This window comes from Ostrinia nubilalis, chromosome 18, assembly GCF_963855985.1.
Source record: "Ostrinia nubilalis chromosome 18, ilOstNubi1.1, whole genome shotgun sequence".
NCBI classification, from domain to species: Eukaryota; Metazoa; Arthropoda; class Insecta; order Lepidoptera; family Crambidae; genus Ostrinia; species Ostrinia nubilalis.
In genome coordinates this window covers 11,142,230-11,163,589 of record NC_087105.1, presented here as the reverse complement: position 1 = coordinate 11,163,589, position 21,360 = coordinate 11,142,230, and the positions used below count along the sequence as shown (strand labels likewise).

Sequence of the window (21,360 nt, the reverse complement as noted above, 5' to 3'; positions counted from 1 at the left end):
AGTATAATATTGTATGTCATTGGCTCACCAGTGAACTTTGCGAAAGTCGTCCAAAATGACTAATAGTGGTGGAAAACATTGATGTTGTCAGAAAAATGGAAGAGAAACCTCGTCATTTGATATATCATAGGATTGAGATAATCCTAGGCATTAATTCCACTAGCAGTAATAAAATATTGTATGACCATATTATGGTTAATACGTTTTTTTCTCGCTGGATGTCACAAAATTTTTCAAACGCTCAATAGGACGTTTGTGTCGTTTAGTCCTTGGAAATGTTTGATCAATACGTTTAAAAAGCTTTAAAAGCCGTTTTTAAAATTGTGACAGTTGACGAATTAAGGATATATGCATAATGATCCTGAAAATAAACAGCTATCGACTATGGAGGTGTTTTAAGATGAACCAATTCCAACAAATGTCCCATGCGCTCGGAACACTTTGAAACTTACGATCGCCTATTTTTCCGAAATATCCGATTATATGACAGAAACTTCACTAGAGAAATTTAGAATGGTTAATTCTTAATAGTAAACAGCCACTTTTTTTCCAAAAGTCTTCAGTTTAATAAGGGAAACTGACCAGCATAGTCGAATCGCCATTCGTGACGAAAATGTGAGCTTTTACACGTCTCGTCAAACAACTGACTATTTGAACACTCAAAATATAAAATAAACAGGTCCAACGCTACAAAATTCTTGCTTGGAATCTAAACACTTCTTTTGGTACCCATATATTAAAATTAAATGCGTGAACAGCGATTTATGTAGCCAGAAGCAACTGTCGGTGCGGTCAAAAATCATGCTTTGGAGGTGCCTCAAGCTGAGTGGAAAAAATGCTATGAAAAGTGTTTCGGACACATTAAAAATTACATAAATCATGAAAGACAATACCAATAAACGCAATCAATACCATTTTAATAATGAACTACTTTGTTTTCATAGTTAGGCTCACAACTTAAATAGTGTCCCACGTACTGCTTCCAAAACGTGAATTAGAACTGGCCCCATAGCAGATATTTTCCTACATCTAAAGGCCTTTTGATATATATATTGGTTATGGCTATTGGAGCGGGTACCACTTTCCATACATTTTTGCCCATCATCCTTAGGTCGTTGTCAATATTTTACCACGCTCGATTTGGCGAGTGGTTTCCATCAAATTGAAATGCACCCCGACGATATACAGAAAACCGCTTTTACAGTGGAAAACGGCCATTACGAATATTGTCGCATGCCGTTTGGCCTCAAAAATGCGCCTTCAACCTTCCAAAGAGCAATGGAAAATGTTCTGCGGGGGTTGATCAATGATATCTGCGTTGTTTATATGGATGACATAATTGTTTTTGCAACTTCCCTTCAGGAAAGTATTGCCAACACTGAAAAAGTATTCCAGCGACTTAGAGAAGCAAATTTCAAAATTCAGCTAGATAAATCGGAATTTCTCAAACATGAAACCGCTTATTTAGGACACATAGTTACACCAGAAGGTGTCAAACCAAATCCTGATAAGGTCCATGCAATCAAAAATTTCCCCATTCCAAAAACACCGAAAGAAATAAAGTCATTTCTTGGTCTTCTCGGTTATTACCGAAAATTCATTCCCAATTTTTCAAAATTAACAAAACCCCTCACTTCATGCCTAAAAAAAGGTGCCAAAATAAACATTGACGACCCAGTTTACGAAAAAACATTCAAAATTTGCCAGGAAATCCTGATGAATGATCCTATTCTCAGCTACCCAGATTTTGAAAAAGAATTTAACGTCACAACTGACGCTTCTCATTTCGCCATCGGCGCAGTACTTTCGCAAGGTCCTATTGGCTCAGACAAACCAATAGCATTCGCCTCTCGAACGCTCAACGACAACGAAGTCAATTATAGCACAACTGAAAAAGAGTTGCTCGCTATTGTTTGGGCGACAAAATACTTCCGCCCATACCTATTTGGCCGAAAATTTAAAATAGTCACCGACCACAAACCCCTGCAATGGCTCGTGTCCCTAAAGGAGCCCAACTCTCGACTCACGAGATGGAAGCTCAAGTTGGCTGAGTTCGACTATGAGGTCGTATACAAAAAAGGAACTTCTAACACCAACGCGGATGCTCTATCTAGGGTCGTTATTAACAATAATGAGACAGAATCCCATGCTGATCAACCTGAGCCCACAGTTCCACAGAGTCCACGTACTTCAGAAGTTTTAGAAGACATCTTATCTCTTATTGGCAACGTTTCAGAAATTCCCGACGTAGATAATATAGAATTAGACCAATTACAGGATGAAACAGTTCACACTAATCAGGAACAGCCAGTTTTAGAAATTCCTATCGCTGAAAAATGCGTCAACACCCATAAAAATCAAATTTTTATTCAATTTGTTTTACACTCACCAGCCAAAGTAGATATTAAAGAGATTTTCCCTGGGAAAAACCGCATAATTGCTCAAATTGGCCTCAATGATTTATCGAAAAACATTATTGATTTATTTAAACATTACATTCGACCTGATATCCAGCATGGCGTTTGGCTTTCAGATTTTAATTACTTACCAGATCTTACCAAAATATTGCAAACAACTTTTAAAAACTCCGCATACGATCTTGTGTTCTGTAAAAACAAATTGCAGGACGTTATTGACACAGATGAGCAGTATCGTATTACAAAAGCTTATCACGAAGGTAAATCTAATCACAGAGGCATAGTAGAAACGGAAAAACAACTTAAAAGGAATTACTATTGGCCAAATATTCCTAAAACAGTAACCGAAATTATAAATAACTGTTCATCTTGTCAAACAAATAAATATGAAAGACATCCCAATAAACAAATGCTCCAATTCACACCGGTCCCTACAAAACCATTCGAAATTATACATGTTGATACTTTCCAAATTAAAGGCCAAAAGTTTCTGACAATTATAGATACATTCTCAAAATATGCTCAAGCATACCCCCTGGATAGCATGACAGGAGTAAGTGTCATTAACTCACTCACGATCTGGATGACTCACCATGGCTTACCTTTAAATATCACCGCTGACCAAGGGACAGAATTTAAAAACCTACCCCTCAAAGAATTTGCCGCATTACACAAAATTAATTTACATTTTACCAGCGTCAATAATCCTCAATCGAATGGAGCTATTGAGAGATTTCATTCGACTATATTAGAACACATTCGACTTTTACAACAAAACCACAAACAGTCCACCATCACTGAGTTGATGCTGTTTGCAGTATTGGCATATAATAATTCAATACATTCCGCCACAGATAAAAAACCTATAGAAATTATTAATGGCCATTTAGATAACCGCGATCCGTTTGACATTCTTTTGGAAAAACAATGTTTACAAAATTACATAAATAAACATAAAGAAATAACAACAACAATGTACGAAAAAATTAACGAACGTCTAAAATCTAAACAAATAAATACTATTAATAAACGTAATGAGACCTTAGAAGCTCCCCTCGAATATGAAGAGCATAAGGCCATTTATTCAAAAAATCCACTTGCTGTCCGCCACAAGGACCAACCGCGATATTTGACTAGGACCGCCGCGAGAGATTTGGGTATTAAAGTTGCAGACGTCAGAGAACAAGAGTACCATAAGCGAAACATACGAAGGCCTCTTAAAATGCAACGTTCTTTGTTACAGGACGACGGCGAGCTACCCGGCACAAGCCGAGGAAGCGAAACTAACGCCGATGACTGATAACCCCGGAATATTGCCATTCAAATTAGGATTATCTAAAGTTAAACAAACTGATCACGTCTTTTTACATCTTATTAATTTAGACAGCATTAGAGACCAAATAATTATCACTAAAAATCAGGCTCTCACCCTAGAGGCTTTGATTAGCGATTTAAATAGGGATTATAAATTTAGATTTGTTATTTTACATCAGTTTATTTCTGATAAACTAACTAGTATCCTCGATAAGTTTAATTTGTTAAGTCGATCTAGATTTAGAAGAGCGCTTATAGATGGACTTGGTACGATTATTCATAGTATTACTGGTAATCTAGACCAGGACGATGCCGTAAGATACGATAAAGCAATAAACATACTTCGGAAAAATCAAAACGAAATTACACACCATGTTAATGAGGCAATTACTTTGAACAAACTCTTTTTGAAAAATTTTAATACAACAATTTCGTCTATTGTTCAGAATCAAAACAAATTATCAACAAAGATTTCGGAAATTTTAAGACAAGTAAACTACTCTGAACAATCTTTTATTGATTTTGTAAAATTGGACAGTTCTTATAAATTATTGGAAATTAACGTACAAATTATTTTGGAAACCCTGACTGATCTAGAGACAGCAATATCACTGTCTACGAAACATATTGCTTATCTATACTTATAATAAATCTGTAGAGAGGTCAATTCTGTACATAAAATATATTTTCAAAATAACTATCAGGGGGTGATTAGTGATCGATACTGATGCCAAAAATGCAATCAGTAAAATTTTTGTCTGTCTGTCTGTCTGTCTGTCTGTCTGTCTGTATGTTCCTTATAGAAACAAAAACCACTTGACGGATTTTAACGAAACTTGGTACAATTATTCTTCATACTCCTGGGCAGGTTATAGGATACTTAGGAATTCCCACGGGAACGGGAATTAGCGGGAAAATTCTTTTGTACGAAAAATCTAAACCGCTTAAGTTAGACGCTTGAAATTTGGCATGCAGGTACCTTAGTAAACTTAAAGCTTAGTTACAACAGGATATTGCAAAATTCCCATGGGAACGGGAGTTAATGGGAAAAAACATTTGTATGAAAAAATCTAAACCGCGTAAGATATACTCTTGAAATTTGGCATGCAGGTACCTTAGTAAACTTAAAGCTTAGTTGCAACAAGATATTGCAAAATTCCCACGGGAACGGGAGTTAGCGGGAAAAAACATTTGTATGAAAAAATCTAAACCGCGTAAGATAAGACTCTTGAAATTTGGCATGCAGGTACCTTAGTAAACTTAAAGCTTAGTTACAACAGGATATTGCAAAAATCTCACGGGAACGGGAGTTAGCGGGAAAAAAGATTTGTATGAAAAAATCTGAACCGCGTAAGATAGATGAAGGGGGGGTAAAACGAGATCCACGCGCACGAAGTCGCGGGCGGCCGCTAGTCGTAACATACTATCGTCCTCAAATGTAGCATATTTTGTATCAGAACTTACTAAACATTACAAGCCTGATCAATTGGTAACGACCGATTTGAAAGAATCTCGTATTTTTTGTAGCTTTTTAGACATAGGCTCTTACTTTAGCGATAATAAGTTGATATTTGTTATAAAAGTACCGATATTCTATATGGATATATTTACATACTATCAATTGTTCCCAATCCCCACATCCAATAATACTATCCTTATTCCTAACAAATCCTACCTGGTTATGAACGAAAATGCGTACCAGTACTTGGAATCACCCTGCATAAGAACAGGAAAATTTCACTACTGCCAAGAAAACACTCTCCTGCAGAGCCCGGAACAAAATCGTAACTGTGTGTACGACCTGATTATATCTCAGAAACTATCGTCGCAATGTCAATATGAACAAGTCAAAATAGAGCAGGAAATATTTGAAAAGATAAATGAGGAATACTACATATTTGTCAGTCCAAACTCTACTAAGCTTCACATACAGTGTGTTCAGGATGAATACATGAAAATTAAAGGAGTATACTTACTACAACTTCCGGAAAACTGCAGTGCATCCAGTGAAAAGCTGAAATTCATAAATTCACATCATACCGTTTACGGAAAACCTATAAAGCTCTATGCGTTCAATTCAGAGGAAGTGAAAATCAGGAACCCCCTTGAGCGACTGAAAATTGAAAATGTGGATTTGAAACAACTTCATAATACTATTGGATTTTTGGAACGAGAGCAGCAAACTTTGAAATTAGAAGACGTAGATATTCAGCCGCATCTATACTGGACCACGCCGCTCTACATAATCTTCATTATAGCAGCTTCATATGTTCTCTACATCAAATGGAGGAAATACATACAGAACAGGGCAGCCGCTGTAACTACAGAAACGGAACGCCCTGTAATTCTACAAACTGAATCCGTTCCTCGGTCTATCTTCAGCAGATAAGCTAAAGAATGGACCTCTATCTCGGCGGGGAGGTGTTATGCGAGCTCTATGTACCTCGGTTCTACGAAATGATCGGACGATGTCGTCTAGACGCTGAGCTTGCGTTTGTTGGCGATAAGCAGCCCTGCGCCTGAGCATCGAGCCCGGTTTTACAGCAGTCGAAGACTTAGATTCAATAAGGTTAGTTAGTTAAGTAAAATTGTAATTAAAAATAAATATATTTTTTCGCGAAAGCTCTCGGCTAGAGCTTAACTCGCGGCAGCCACATAAAAAAAAGCCTACCAAAAGCCGGGCAGGCCGGACAAGCCAATATTTGGCCGAACAAGACCGTTAAAAGCCAAACACCTGGCAACCCTATCGGGCTGTTAATCAGTATGGACATTTATGAAAGTGCGCACACTATACCGATTTGGTATCGACCGATTTTTCATACAAATTAAAATTGGGCCCAACTATCGGCCAACTAAAAATCGGTGGTCTGCGCCTAGGCTTAGGTAATTAATAGCTTGGTTTCCGAAAAATATGATCTGAAAATAACATCCACAATGGTTTTAGTAACTATCTCACCTGGACAGACAGCATTGCACTCTTCTTTAGTTCGGAAGTTGTTGTGGTTGCCCGCGCAGCCGTGGTAGCGGAACCTCTCGCAGCGGTTGCGCTCGTGGTTGAAGTGCCAGCGGGTGGTGTTGAGCCCGTCGCCGCCTGTGCATACGCCGGGCTCTTTGCTCTCGAAGCAGACTGTGCCTGGGGTGGACAAGCTAGAGTCATGTATGGTTCACCACCACGCGCTTATACAAATTGTGTGGGCTATATTCTTTCAAGTGATACTTATAAGGTCCCTGGGTGTAAAATATGCTAGTAGCCGTTTTATGTGGAAGTAATCCACTAGTGGTAGCAGCTGCTATCAAAAAGTAAGTGGGCTTTTTTTGTTCGATACCAAATCGACTACCAAAAACGCCTTCTATGGAAAATTAAATGTCACCTCACATAACATGTGAAAAAAAAAAATGAATAGGTAGTCCGATTAATTCATACCTACTGTGTCAGTGATCAAATCTTGGTTTACGAGTCCCACCCACAACGATTTGAAAAGTTCGAAAGTGACTAGGTCAGCTGTCCCTTGGTTGGTAGGACTTGTATTACTTGTAGCCCCCAAAGGCGTCCACAACTTGTGCGCTTCTGACATTTGTGTTAATTAAGGCCTTAACTTTAGACCAACACAATAATTACTTTACTGCAGAAAATTGGAGAGTGAGTGAGAGAAAGCAGTGGAGACAAGACCTGATGATAATGATAATGAGTGTGATACTCACGTGGCTTGGGACAGCACACCGAAGGCCTAGAGTCGTGTGGCGCGAATCTGCAGGCGTGTGTAGAGGGGCAGGCAGCGGCTGATTTTACTTACTGACCAGTTTAACTTTCCCCCGGGACAAACTTGACCTTCATTGGTTGGGTTTTTGTGGCGGTCAAGCTGTAGATCCTGGCTACACAGGAATTGCAGTGGTGGGAACGAGAGGTGGGAATAGTCCCGTAGACCTGATGATAGTGATACATGAGTGTGATACTCACGTGGCTTAGGACAGCACACCGAAGGCCTAGAATCGTGTGGCGCGAATCTGCAGGCGTGTGTAGAGGGGCAGACAGCGGCTGATTTTACTTACTGACCAGTTTAACTTTCCCCCGGGACAAACTTGACCTTCATTGGTTGGGTTTTTGTGGCGGTCAAGCTGTAGATCCTGGCTACACAGGAATTGCAGTGGTGGGAACGAGAGGTGGGAATAGTCCCGTAGACCTGATGATAGTGATACATGAGTGTGATACTCACGTGGCTTAGGACAGCACACCGAAGGCCTAGAATCGTGTGGCGCGAATCTGCAGGCGTGTGTAGAGGGGCAGGCAGCGGCTGACGGTCCACAGGTTAGGGCTCCAGAACCATCGGGCGCTTGCAGCGGTTCACCGTCAGGACACTGGGGCGACGGCGCGCAACGGGCTAGTGGCGGGCAGATGTCACCCTGGAAGGAAGTTGTTGTAGGTTAAGTTATGAGTGCTTTTGGATCATCACATTTGGAACATCACAAAATGTTTGGGATGAAATGACCAAGTTCGATTTTGAACTTTTGAAGTCAGTTTAGTTCAACTTGAATTAAGTCAACACTGAAGTTCTAGCATGGTAGATGATGCTAATAAACGGGATATATTTTTCAACTAGCTTTTGCCCGCGGCTTCACCCGCGTGAAATTTAGTTTGTCACATATCGTCATAAATTAAAGCCTATGTGTTATTCTGGGTTATAAACAATAATAATGTAAAGTTTCATCAAAATCCGTTCAATAGTTTTTGCGTGAAAGAGTAACAAACATCCAGACATCCAAACTTTCGCATTTATAATATAAAGTACGTACGAGTAGGATTATGGTTTCCAATCTGAAAATATAAAAGGCAACCGTCACCGACTGCTCTATCAACACACATCTCAAATCACTGAACGAATTGCGCTGAAAATGTATGATCCAGTAAGGAAGGGTTTCACACAATTCACATTTAAGGAGATACAAGGGGGCTCCAAAATTTGCGTTGTTCAAAAGCTACAAGTCTATAAAAAATCCACTCCATGAGTGCACAAGAAAGACTGCAATGCGGGAGGAATGGCAATGGATTGTGAAGCTTGCAACCAAATCAGGTGTGACGACCACGACGACCACTCTGGCAAGAGTGTAACGACGAGGAAGATAAACAATTCTGATATTCCATATGACTAGGCGTTCTAGCCAACTTACTTCGCAATCCAAAGGCACCAGCTCGCAGGTCTCGTCGTCCCTACACTTGGCCTCGGCGCACGGGTCTCTACACTCGCAAGTGGGGCAGCCCTTGGCGTCCAACTCTCTGCCGTGGGCGCAGACCTCGTCTTCATTGCAGCCAGGGTCGGGGCATTCGGAAGGTGCGTCGCAGTTAGGTGTGGAGTTGGTCGTTCTGGTGCCTGGCATCTGAAAAATGAGTAGAATTAACTTTGTAGTAAGTGTTTTTCGCCAGAGAGATTATACGTTTGACCTCAATGTCATGGTAAGACATTATTTACCAGTTACCTCCGCTACTTCTCAACAAATGAGGCAACAAGCCATTTGGTTCCAGCAGAGTAGAATAGAATCAACCCTGTTCTTCACGTGGACGTTGTAAAAGGCGACCAAAGTAAAAATACGTCTGGGAAGTGTAAGCCCAATCATCCCTTTTGCCTTCAGTAACACAGAATTCTCCTGCAGTAGAGCCTAATGATCTGATGATGATGATGATAACGCAATAAAAGGAATCATACCTCAATTCCAGCAGCGTCCACGCACCAGCAGGTCTTGTCGGCGCCCCGGCACTGCACGCTGGCATAAGTGCCATCCTCCTGGCATTCCGGTACCCACGTCCACGACGAAGGACTGCAGCTCTCGGCCGTCATGTTAAAGATTATAATAAGTGATAGAAGTAGTTCATACCTCAATGCCAGCAGCGTCCACGCACCAGCAGGTCTTATTGGCGCCGCGACACTGCACGCTTGCGTAGGTCCCGTCCTCCTGGCACTCCGGTACCCACGTCCACGACGGCGGACTACCGCTCTCAGCTGCCATGTGGAAGACTATAATAAGTGATAGAAGTAGTTCATACCTCAATGCCAGCAGCGTCCACGCACCAGCAGGTCTTATTGGCGCCGCGACACTGCACGCTTGCGTAGGTCCCGTCCTCCTGGCACTCCGGTACCCACGTCCACGACGGCGGACTACCGCTCTCAGCTGCCATGTGGAAGACTATAATAAGTGATAGAAGTAGTTCATACCTCAATGCCAGCAGCGTCCACGCACCGGCAGGTCTTATCGGCGCCTCGGCACTGTACGCTGGCATAAGTGCCATCCTCCTGGCATTCCGGTACCCACGTCCAGGATGGAGGACTGCCACTCTCAGCTGCCATGTGGAAGACTATAATAAGCGACAGAAGTAGTTCATACCTCAATGCCAGCAGCGTCCACGCACCAGCAGGTCTTGTCGGCGCCTCGGCACTGTACGCTGGCATAAGTGCCATCCTCCTGGCATTCCGGTACCCACGTCCAGGATGGGGGACTGCCGCTCTCAGCTGCCATATGGAGTGCTAGCGCTCTGTAATAGAGTTGATATTCGTTACTGATTTCACGAGGAAAGGACAAGTGAAAACGAGTAATGACTGGCGAAATTAAGATAAAGTGAATAGAACTTTTAGATGATATTTTTTCAGACAGGTCTTGATATTCTCGATTTTCCATAAAAAATATTTTTAAACTTTCGATGCTCCAGTCATCAGGGGCCATATGGCATGAAAACGCCAAGCGAATATAAAGTTAACTTTACGCTCTTTCTTATTATGATAAAGTATTACTTTAATGGTGTCCTACTTTATTTCCGTGGCCTGACAATTTGGTATTGAGAGTTAGTAGTTCCTCTCAGTGCGAACGAAGAAATAACGTTGATCAGTTTCCTACCTCCTTTGCTGACAAGCAGACTGGTGCTCTGCTTTAGTGCAGGCAGTGCCGCATCCAGTGGCGCAGCACCGTTCTGCTGGTCCGCACTCCGCATCATTGCGGCACGACCACTCGCAGGCGCCATTTGACGGCACCAGGTACGGGCATTGACCAGGCTTCCTTGGTAAACCTGAGGGATGAATTGAGGATTGTTTATTTGGTGGTGGATTGAATCGGGAAGATGCCAAGCACATCGTTATACATAGTATTCTTTAGGAGTTCAGATAAGTCTTACAAGAACAAAGGGGACGGTCTTTGAAGTACATTTTAGAAATTCAGTAGAAAGGAAGAATTCGGCTGAAGAAAGAAGGAGGTGACGGAAATATTGACACAGCAAACATGTAGAGCGCCCATTCGTTTGTAGAACTGGCAATCTCAAGCAAGACGGTTGCAGCTGTATGAAAAAATCGTGTTCGTTCTTGCTTTGTGGCAGTCTACTGGATGCCACAAAGGAAGCAGCTAACTGAAACGTAAACTTACAAGCAGGAACAGGAGGGCAGTAGTCAGCATCACAAGCCACATCTACCACTGCGCAGGCGCGGTCAGCAGGGCAGGTGACGCCGGCGCACGGGTCGCGGCAGCGGCACGTCGGGCAGCGGTTGGCGCCGATCTCGAAGCCGTAGTCGCAGCCCATGCGGCACGTCATGTCTAGGCAGTCGAGTTCTTCGCGCAATCTGGGGTTTGAAAAGACCGAAGATTTGAGAAGGGTCTTTATTTTATTCATTTGTTAAGTATGACCGAACATGTGCTAACGCTACAGACGATGAATGCTAAACGCTATGCATGGAAAAAAGTGTTGCGGATTTTGGGAAACTAAAATAAATGTCATCTAGGTATACCTAGTAGACATAACCCTTGGCTGCCCCGGCGGCCCGGGGTATGCGCAAAGCAATTCCTCGTGCAAAAAAAATACCTACTTATCGACATAAATCTCGAAACAGTTTGGAAATTTCTATAGACTCTTTTGATTCGACTGAGCAAAAGATAGAAGGAATACACTTAGGAGGATAGATGAAGTTTATGGTCTAATTAAGATTTTATTATGCTTACTTGTCACAGTCCACAGAAGAAGCATTGTGTCCGCTGGTCCTCGGTATCTCCGTGCCGAAGGAGTCCACGCACCAGCAGCGTCCCTTAGCGCACTGCTGGGTGGAGAAGGAGCCGTCGGGGTTGCAGGTCGGTGGTGGAAGAGCCAGCTTCATGCCGTCCACTGTCCCTTCCATCTTCTCGTCGAAATCGCGAAGGTATTCGCACACTGGGAAGGGAAAATAGGTTGTCTTAGCCATCTGCTTCTTGTAGTGTCGACAACAAACCTACACAGTGTCAGCCCAAAACTTTGCTACTAGAGTGGCGTTGTCAGTAGCATTCATGTCTTCATACTTAGCCATGTGAGGCGTTGTAATATCAGCAAGAAAAACTCAGCCCTATAAATACTTTAAGAGACATTTCATCCAATGAATTAAGGGTCTGGTGAAAAGTAGAGGGAACCACCTAGATGTGGGAAAAGCAGGACCGTTTATAATGGAAATCCTTGGGGGAGGTCTTTGTCAGCAGTGGATATAATTGGCTGAAACAAAGACGAACGAAAAAAAGGCAATATTAACGTGACTCACTCGTTGGAGTGTCGTGGACACTCTGTCGCTCTGCAGCCGCATCTTGGCCGGGTCGATGCAGATGGGCCCGCAGGCGGCGGCGCAGCAGACGAGCTCGCCGTCGCACGCGCATTGAATGAATTAAAGTCAATAATCCCGTGACTCACTCGTTGGAGTGTCGTCCACTCTGTCGCTCTGCAGCCGCATCTTGGCCGGGTCGATGCAGATGGGCCCGCAGGCGGCGGCGCAGCAGACGAGCTCGCCGTCGCACGCGTATTGAATGAAATAAAGTCAATAATCCCGTGACTCACTCGTTGGAGTGTCGTCCACTCTGTCGCTCTGCAGCCGCATCTTGGCTGGGTCGATGCAGATGGGCCCGCAGGCGGCGGCGCAGCAGACGAGCTCGCCTCAACGTCGCACGCTCATTGAATGAAATAAAGTCAATAATCCCGTGACTCACTCGTTGGAGTGTCGTCCACTCTGTCGCTCTGCAGCCGCATCTTGGCTGGGTCGATGCAGATGGGCCCGCAGGCGGCGGCGCAGCAGACCACCTCGCCTCGCTGTCGCACGCGCATTAAATGAAATAAAGTCAATAATCCCGTGACTCACTCGTTGGAGTGTCGTCCACTCTGTCGCTCTGCAGCCGCATCTTGGCCGGGTCGATGCAGATGGGCCCGCAGGCGGCGGCGCAGCAGACGAGCTCGCCGTCGCACGCGCCCTCCGGACAGCTGGCCGTGGAGTTGAGGCCGCAGAGGGCTTCCGCTTCTACGCCACATGAGTCGAGGTTTAGCTGGAAGAGGTGGTGAGCGTTAATGTCTGTATTCGCTTGATCTGGGAGAAGTTCTCCCTTTTGCCTCTGGTAGAGAGGGTCGTCCTCCTGCAGTGGAGATGAAATGACCTGATGATGATGATGAAGGTGATGAGGATATCAACATGTACAAAGACAGGGAGTCGTGACCAGCAAGGCACCCAAGGCAAGTCATGGTTATAGATAGCATTGGTGTCTAAAGTTATTACGTGTTTTAAATTGGGTAGCTGTGGAAACGACCACTGGTAAATAGTGCAACCTTTAATAATGGGAATTTTAGTTACACAAGCAAAATATTAAAGGAAAGTAACTTAAGAAAAGACAGAGCACGAGATTTTAAGTCAGCGCTTTTTACGTACAAAATTAAAATTAGTTCTATCAAGGCACTAGGTGAATTTCAAAACATCATCCTCACCTCCATGGAATAGCTGTCCGTAGAGTTCTCAAAGTGTGGATCAGGGCAGCACACAGCGTTGCCACTGCGTCTCAGTTTGGTGCAGAAGTGTTCGCCAGGACAGTCGCTGTCGGTGCCACATCCCACCACGCTGCCGTCATCGTCCGTAGCCGGGACCCCGACTTCGCAAGGGTTGTCGTATGATACCTTTGGACGACCTGGTGAGATAAGGGTTTGGTCAGTCAGTTGAATTTTTAATTTCGCAAGAAGTTGCTCAGGCTGCACTGAGCTAAAGCTTAAGGTTGACCCTGTGTTTTATTACATTCCAGTCAATTTCATTTGCCTTATTCTAAATTAAGTTAGTTTGCGTAAACATGAGGCCAAATTAAGATATATTCACACACATTGCTCTTATGGTGCGTCCACACTGGGTGTACGCGCTCGCGCGGCATTCTGGTCATCCTGCTCACCCTGCTTTTGAATGAGCAGGATGTCGAGTGTGCCGCGCGAGTTCGTACGCTCAGTGTGGACGCACCATTAGGTGAACGGGAAGCGAGAATTTTATATACGAACGGATGAAACACATGATTGTGAATGTGATACCTTTTGTGAGAGGAAATACTTTTAACATTCGTGTCTTCTTAAAATCGATATTCTGTTTTATGCTTACTGAACTGCATTAAATCGTTTATAGAACATCATCATTACGGTAGAAGTTGCGTAGGTAGTAATCAGTACTACCTTAACTATTATGTAACGGAAACGACAGCAATGTTTATAAACATATTAGCCCAAATCACAGATGTTGTATTTACGGTACATTAGTTCACAAACAAAATCGATTATGCAATGTAGAGTCATACAATCTAGAATATCTTGTTTTACAACTACTCAATAGATGTTCCTAACGATGTTACACTTAACTCATCTTTTGACAGTAGTTAAGTTGCATCATTCTGGTAAGTGTACTAATATTTCAGCCTATCTAATGATATTATTATTCTTAACTGGAGTAATACTAGGCCTACATATGTTGTATCAGTCCAATAGAAAAAATCCATACCTTTTCGATTTCAATTCGATAAAGTCGCAAACATCACAAAGCTTTAGTGTCCAGGGACGCTGTTCCTTATGGTTCAGGTCAGGTTGCATCTTCTTCGCTTGATTTTATTTGCCTACCCTAAAACAGTTTTAAAAACCACTCACAGACAGGGTATCCAGTGCACAGTTCCCCTGAGCACTCCGCGTCTCGGACCCTCACACACTCCTCTCCGTCAGGGCAGGGGAATCCCGCGCAGGGGTCGTCACACTCGCAAGTGGGGCATCCGTCCGCGCCACTCTTGTATCCGTACTCGCAGACGCCTGCGAATTACGATGCGATATAAAATATCGACAGACTTTCGAAGCTACCGTCGTCTTGAAAAAAGTCACTATATCGAAAGGACTTTCTTTAGTGGGTAGGTAGAAACAGCAGCACATCAAGCATCACCATAGGATTTTATGTAGTTGTAATAGGGGTGAATGTACAAGCCGCGGACTATTGTCCAATTTTAGGACAAATAACTCGCGGCTCCGTTTCTAGGCGGACACTGTCTGGGTTTTGTGGGTACGCCGCTCTTCTGGTTGGGGGAGAGTCATAATAACCCACCGTCCCCATCGGCCAATAAGTATGCGCAAAGCATTTCCCGACGGGAAAAAGAAGAGATTTTGCAACAAAAATATGCGACCGCGGGCAAATACCTGCCTTGTCTTGTATAAAAAAAAAAATCTGATGTGCTGATGTCTGTACCTACATTCACAACATTATCCAATGCTAAAAAATAAATAATAAATTCATAAAATTCATTTATTTTTGCAAATAGGCTTTTAGAAAGCACTTTTACACGTCCCAATATTAACCCTACCACTGCTTCGGGACAATAAATGGGCCAGTGCTGAGAAGAAGCAGCGCAAGAAAGCGCTATCGATATTGTGACTGTTCCCACCGCTGCAACTGCTTTGTAACCAGGATCTACAGTATGTCTGCCAATAAAAACCCAGTGAAGTTTGTCCCGGGGGAAATTTAAATTGTCATTGGACCCGCAATGAAAATAATCAAAAGAACATAGTTTTGAAACTCTACCTGCGCATAGGGCCCTGGTGCAGGTGGTGAGACTTCTGGCTCCAGTACGGGCGGGGCGGGGAGTTGGCGAGCACTGGACGGTGGCTGAAGGGCCCATGGACCCGCGGAGCTTATTGCCGTCGGAGTCCACACACCTGGGAAACGAGAGTAGTGTTTCTTTTTGTGCAAGGTACGCGTTAAGACCTAAAACGAAGAAAAACAGCCCACAAAGCATTGTCGCCCCTGTAAAACATCCACATCGCGACATTCGTATTAACTAAAGGTTCCTGGAAGGTTTTTGGCAATCAAAGAAAGAGTTTGTGCAATGCTACGTGTTGTTCTTGAGGCACGGATCTAGTTGCATATACTACATTGAACTCCTGAAATTACAGCGTCATGGTTATGTTCGCCGCACTAAGAAATTATGTGTATTTCAACATAACATATCGATAGTGCTCGTTTGTCTCCTGTCACATAAAAAAAAAAATTTTACTATCGATAAATTATGTTGAATGTCTAAATAAAATACCTCGTATTCATATTAACATTATTTTGGTCATAAATCTGACACCTTTATTAAAATGCACCAGGTGGATCATAGTATGATTGCTTGCATGCAATGCTTATTGCAGCTATCACTGCATTATGTATGAGCAATTTCACAATCATAATTTTTTGTACTTTCTGTGTCGAAATTAACGATACAACCCGAGCATTAGTTAGAATATTCATTAGTGCAAATGTTTTATATCTTAAATAATTTCACGGTTATGTAACAGAAGAAACTGAATTAGTTATATCATATTTTACAATTATAATTGCGAAAACAAATGCGTACCAGCAGACGAGTCCGTTTCTAGAGCATTGCCTGGACACGAAGTTTCCATCGGCTGCACATTGAGGCACGTATCCTTTTCCTTCTTTCTCGCTGACGACCAGTAGTTCTGCTAGCATCTTTTGCTGGGTACACATGGTCACATTATGTGGTAGAGTGCAGTGTCTTCCACATTCTCCTCCATCGCAGCACTTCTGCATAGACGGGCATTCTAAGTCGTGTGCGCAAGGCGCTCCGCATTCTACCTCTTCGGATGAGGAAGCTGGACAAGTGCCAGCTTTTTGGAGTTCGAGGGAGGCTGGACAGCAGACTCCGTAATCGTTTCCTGGTAAAAAAAGGCAAAACATTATTGGGGTATTTCAAATTAAATAGGTAGGGAAAATCCCCCATGATTTATGATACGGACCTGATTCGACTAGGCATCTGTAGAAAGGTGGGCAGTTTGGTTTCCCAGGGTCCGTACCACAAAGGAACGGTCGGCTTGTTTCAGATATGAGAAGAGGCTCCCCTGCTGGACAAATGTTTGACAAACTTCTTCCTCTCTTGCCTGAAACAAACAAATGAGTTCAAGATCAATACCAATAGCAGACTTAAAAAGTAAGAGCATGACAGTTATGAGTAGTCGTAGGTTAACTCGTACTATAGAGTTATCGGCTCTTTAATATATGAGTCGACCAGAAAAATTGGTAACGCTTAAAAACTGTTCAATAATCTTGTCTGGAGTATATCCAGACCACTAACGGTGAGTATGTAGTAAATGCATTAAATCACATTACGTAGGTAAGAAACACACTAATATTGTCATTTCAACTTACTCGACCAGTTCTTAGACAATAAGGCCACTCACACGTAAGAACTGGTGGACACGGCGGCCTCAGGCAGGGCGTCTCCTCCAGCTGGCAAGACAGCTGTCCGGGACACGTGACGGACGCACAGGGGTCCCGGCACTTGCACAGCGGGCAGCCTCGCGCGTCCAGCTCGAAGCCGAGCGGGCACAGCATGTGGCAAGTGTGGGCGGCACTATAAAGCCAAAAAGGTCACTCACACGTAGGAACTGGTGGACACGGCGGCCTCAGGCAGGGCGTCTCCTCCAGCTGGCAAGACAGCTGTCCGGGACACGTGACGGACGCACAGGGGTCCCGGCACTTGCACAGCGGGCAGCCTCGCGCGTCCAGCTCGAAGCCGAGCGGGCAGAGCATGTGGCAAGTGTGGGCGGCGCTATGAAGCCAAAAGGTCACTCACACGTAGGAACTGGTGGACACGGCGGCCTCAGACAGGGCGTCTCCTCCAGCTGGCAAGACAGCTGTCCGGGACACGTGACGGACGCACAGGGGTCCCGGCACTTGCACAGCGGGCAGCCTCGCGCGTCCAGCTCGAAGCCAAGCGGGCACAGCATGCGGCACGTGTGGGCGGCGCATGGAGACACGCGCGTGCAGTTGACTAGGCCTGCTGCGGGCGCTCGGGTGCCGGGCACCTGGGGAAAATGTACTCTAATGACATGTGCTAAGGTTGGTTGTACCTATTTGCACTAACAAATATCTGAGACAAAAATCTTGGAGCCAATACCCTGATAAGTATATTGGACAGAGACGTGACGCCAGCTTGCGTAGTGTCAGTTTTTGTGACAGATTATAAACGAAAGGGGAACTAAGGCCTACCAGTAACTGGAGCAAAAATGAATTGGAAGTAATGTGTAATGCAAACTTTGATACATGGCAAATTAAATGTAGAGACAAGTTTGAACCAAAATTTACATAATCATGAACCTAAGGGTCTCACAATTTATGTTTATCGTTCGTGTTTTTAATTGACAGATATCTCCACTTAGCTAACACACAGCCAGCACACAATAAAGTACGTTATCTATAGCACCCATAATACAAGCTTTGCTTAGTTTAGGACTAGAAGTGTAGTGTAAAAATGTTCGAGGCTATTTATTTATTTATTAATAAAGACCTTTAACAGGGGATTTGGTCTAAAATCTAATCGTTTACCTCAAACCCAGCAGCGTCGACACACCAGCAGCTGCTGACGATTTCGTTATCGCACTGGATCTCCTCGAACTCTCCGTCGGAGACCCTGCAGCGAGGAGCCCGCACGCTCTTCAGCATCCCGCGGCCGCTGCGGCTGTTCTCAGCAGCCAGCGCCCGGGATATCCTCTCTGATGACATCTTTACGTTCTCACAACCTGAAATAAAGCGCAGAAGCTAAAAATGCAAGTCTTAGTAGAAGTCGTATACTATCTATCTACTTACAGTCAAAGGAGTGGAATGTGCTTGTGCAGTCTATTGTTGTGGTCTGACGGTGATAACTAAATAGAGTACCTAATGTATCTCCTGATCTTACTGATCATCTCACTCTTAGCTCTACAATATTGCAAGCTCTCGAGTAGGTACTCTACTAAATAGCGAGGCAGGAGCAAGCGTCTAGCATGTGGTCTAGCAAAATTTAAAAGATCGACTTGGTGGGAGGGACCTATTGGAATGACATGCACTCACCAGCCATCAATATGAGTTTTATTTTTGATACTTTTTAAAGCTGCCGTTGTAGCGACAAGCCTTCAAGGCTAGGTTTTATTAAGTTTGATTTAGAGACTCAGTGCCTCGCCAATGAGAACCACCCAGAAACCTTACACTGTAGGTCCTACAAGGTCGCAATAGGAAGAATGGGGAGGGAAGGTTCTGTTTATTGCTGAACTGACCAGTGTACAGCGGGTCGACGCAGGCACGTCCACCTGGTGCTGCAGCATATCTGCTCGCCGCACTCGTCAAAACCGCACGGCGTCGCTCACGCCGGGCACGACACGCTCTCTGCCGGGCATCGCCCTCTCAACTCGGCTGGAGAGGATTAGAATGGTTTGGGAAGGTTCTGTTTCTTGCTGAACTGACCAGTGTACAATGGGTCGACACAGGCGCGTCCACAGCTGGTGCTGCAGCAGATCTGCTCGCCGCACTCGTCGTCGGAGCCGCACGGCGTCGCTCTCGCCGGGCACGACACGCTCTCTGCCGGGCATCGCCCTCTCAACTCGGCTGGAGAGGATTAGAATGGTTTGGGAAGGTTCTGTTTCTTGCTGAACTGACCAGTGTACAGCGGGTCGACACAGGCGCGTCCACAGCTGGTGCTGCAGCAGATCTGCTCGCCGCACTCGTCGAAACCGCACGGCGTCGCTCACGCCGGGCACGACACGCTCTCTGCCGGACATCGCCCTCTCTACTCGGCTGGAGAGGATTAGAATGTGTAGGGAAGGTTCTGTTTATTGCTGAACTGACCAGTGTACAGTGGGTCGACGCAGGCGCGTCCACAGCTGGTGCTGCAGCATATCTGCTCGCCGCACTCGTCGAAACCGCACGGCGTCGCTCACGCCGGGCGCGCTCTCTGCCGGGCATCTTAACTCGGCTGGAGAGGATTTGAAAAATGGTAGGGAAGGTTCTGTTTATTGCTGAACTGACCAGTGTACAGCGGGTCGACACAGGCGCGTCCACAGCTGGTGCTGCAACAGATCTGCTCGCCGCACTCGTCGAAGCCGCTTGGCATCGCTCACGCCGGGCACGACACGCTCTCTGCCGGGCATCGCCCTCTCAACTCGGCTGGAGAGGATTAGAATGGTTTGGGAAGGTTCTGTTTCTTGCTGAACTGACCAGTGTACAGCGGGTCGACACAGGCGCGTCCACAGCTGGTGCTGCAGCAGATCTGCTCGCCGCACTCGTCGTCGGAGCCGCATGGCGTCGCTCGCGCCGGGTATGACACGCTCTCTGCCGGGCATCGCCCTCTCAACTCGGCTGGAGAGGATTAGAATGGGGAGGGAAGGTTCTGTTTATTGCTGAACTGACCAGTGTACAGCGGGTCGACGCAAGCGCGTCCACAGCTGGTGTTGCAGCAGATCTGCTCGCCGCACTCGTCGAAACCGCACGGCGTCGCTCGCGCCGGTGATGACACGCTCTCTGCCGGGCATCGCCCTCAACTCGGCTGGAGAGGATTAGAATGGGTAGGGAAGGTTCTGTTTATTGCTGAACTGACCAGTGTACAGCGGGTCGACACAGGCGCGTCCACAGCTGGTGCTGCAGCAGATCTGCTCGCCGCACTCGTCGTCGGAGCCGCACGGCGTCGCTCGCGCCGGGCATGACACGCTCTCTGCCGGGCATCGCCCTCTCAACTCGGCTGAAGCTGAAAACAATGTTGATATTAGATGCACATCAGAATTGAGATTGCAAAGGATGATGGGCACAAATGTATGGAAAGTGGTACCCGCTCCAATAGCCATAACCAATATATATTTTAAAAGGCCTTTAGATGTAGGAAAATGTCTGCTATGGGGCCAGTTCTAATTCACGTTTTGAAAGCAGTAATTCCACTAAGTATTATAATGAAAGTATAACACAATCATCCATGTATACGAGTATGTATTATGACTACAATCTATTAATATAACTAAAAGAAGCATTGAAAAGGAAAGGATTATACCTACGATGAACTACCCAAGCTATTAGCCCTTTATTCGCTTTCATCATCATCATCATGATCATTTTAGCCATAGGACGTCCAGTTGAACATAGGCCTCCCCCAATGATTTCCACAATGGCCGGTTGGTGGCGGCCTGCATCCATCGCCTTCCCGCTACCTTTATGAGGTCGTCGGTCCATCTTGTGGGTGGACTTATTGGGTCTTGTGGGTTTATTCGCTTTAGCAACCCATCATAAAACCCTTAAGAAGTAATAAAACTTTAACCCCTTTATTAATAAAAGTTACACCCTAGTTGAACTCTGGCTTAAATTGTCATTTGGTATGGAAATGTCATTTTAATCCAAGGTTCTTCCTAGGTGTAACTTTTTATTAATGGGGGTAGTACTTCTTTAAATAAAATTATTTATTTCACAATAATTATCCCCATCAATAATTATAGAGTTAAGGAAGGATGCTGGAGCAGTAAACCCTTCCTGCCTCGCATAACCTAAGTACCATACGATGGACACGTATGATA

The 21,360-nt window shown here is 44.7% G+C and overlaps 2 protein-coding genes across 2 annotated transcripts in view; both read right to left on the bottom strand.

Annotated features, from left to right (window-relative positions):
- LOC135080814 (neurogenic locus notch homolog protein 1) overlaps positions 1-20,277 on the bottom strand; it is a 35,184-nt gene extending 14,907 nt beyond the window's left edge. The window contains exons 1-20 of the mRNA XM_063975537.1: positions 20,213-20,277; positions 18,377-18,570; positions 17,625-17,856; positions 16,789-16,929; positions 16,386-16,707; positions 15,569-15,702; positions 14,653-14,808; positions 13,468-13,664; positions 12,854-13,034; positions 12,705-12,800; positions 12,556-12,651; positions 12,412-12,513; positions 11,703-11,907; positions 11,133-11,326; positions 10,614-10,782; positions 10,107-10,254; positions 8,898-9,104; positions 7,946-8,132; positions 7,434-7,511; positions 6,688-6,864 (exon numbers count right to left, since the gene is read on the bottom strand). Of these exons, the coding sequence (XP_063831607.1) occupies positions 6,688-6,864; positions 7,434-7,511; positions 7,946-8,132; positions 8,898-9,104; positions 10,107-10,254; positions 10,614-10,782; positions 11,133-11,326; positions 11,703-11,907; positions 12,412-12,513; positions 12,556-12,651; positions 12,705-12,800; positions 12,854-13,034; positions 13,468-13,664; positions 14,653-14,808; positions 15,569-15,702; positions 16,386-16,707; positions 16,789-16,929; positions 17,625-17,856; positions 18,377-18,553 (3,199 nt within the window). The 5' untranslated portion in view covers positions 18,554-18,570; positions 20,213-20,277. The remainder of the gene's footprint in view (positions 1-6,687; positions 6,865-7,433; positions 7,512-7,945; positions 8,133-8,897; positions 9,105-10,106; positions 10,255-10,613; positions 10,783-11,132; positions 11,327-11,702; positions 11,908-12,411; positions 12,514-12,555; positions 12,652-12,704; positions 12,801-12,853; positions 13,035-13,467; positions 13,665-14,652; positions 14,809-15,568; positions 15,703-16,385; positions 16,708-16,788; positions 16,930-17,624; positions 17,857-18,376; positions 18,571-20,212) is intronic.
- Positions 20,278-20,358: 81 nt separating this feature from the next.
- The window catches only part of LOC135080813 (uncharacterized), a 64,341-nt gene continuing 63,339 nt past the window's right edge, over positions 20,359-21,360 (bottom strand). Inside the window, exon 4 of the mRNA XM_063975536.1 lies at positions 20,359-20,546. Within this exon, the coding sequence (XP_063831606.1) occupies positions 20,359-20,546 (188 nt within the window). The remainder of the gene's footprint in view (positions 20,547-21,360) is intronic.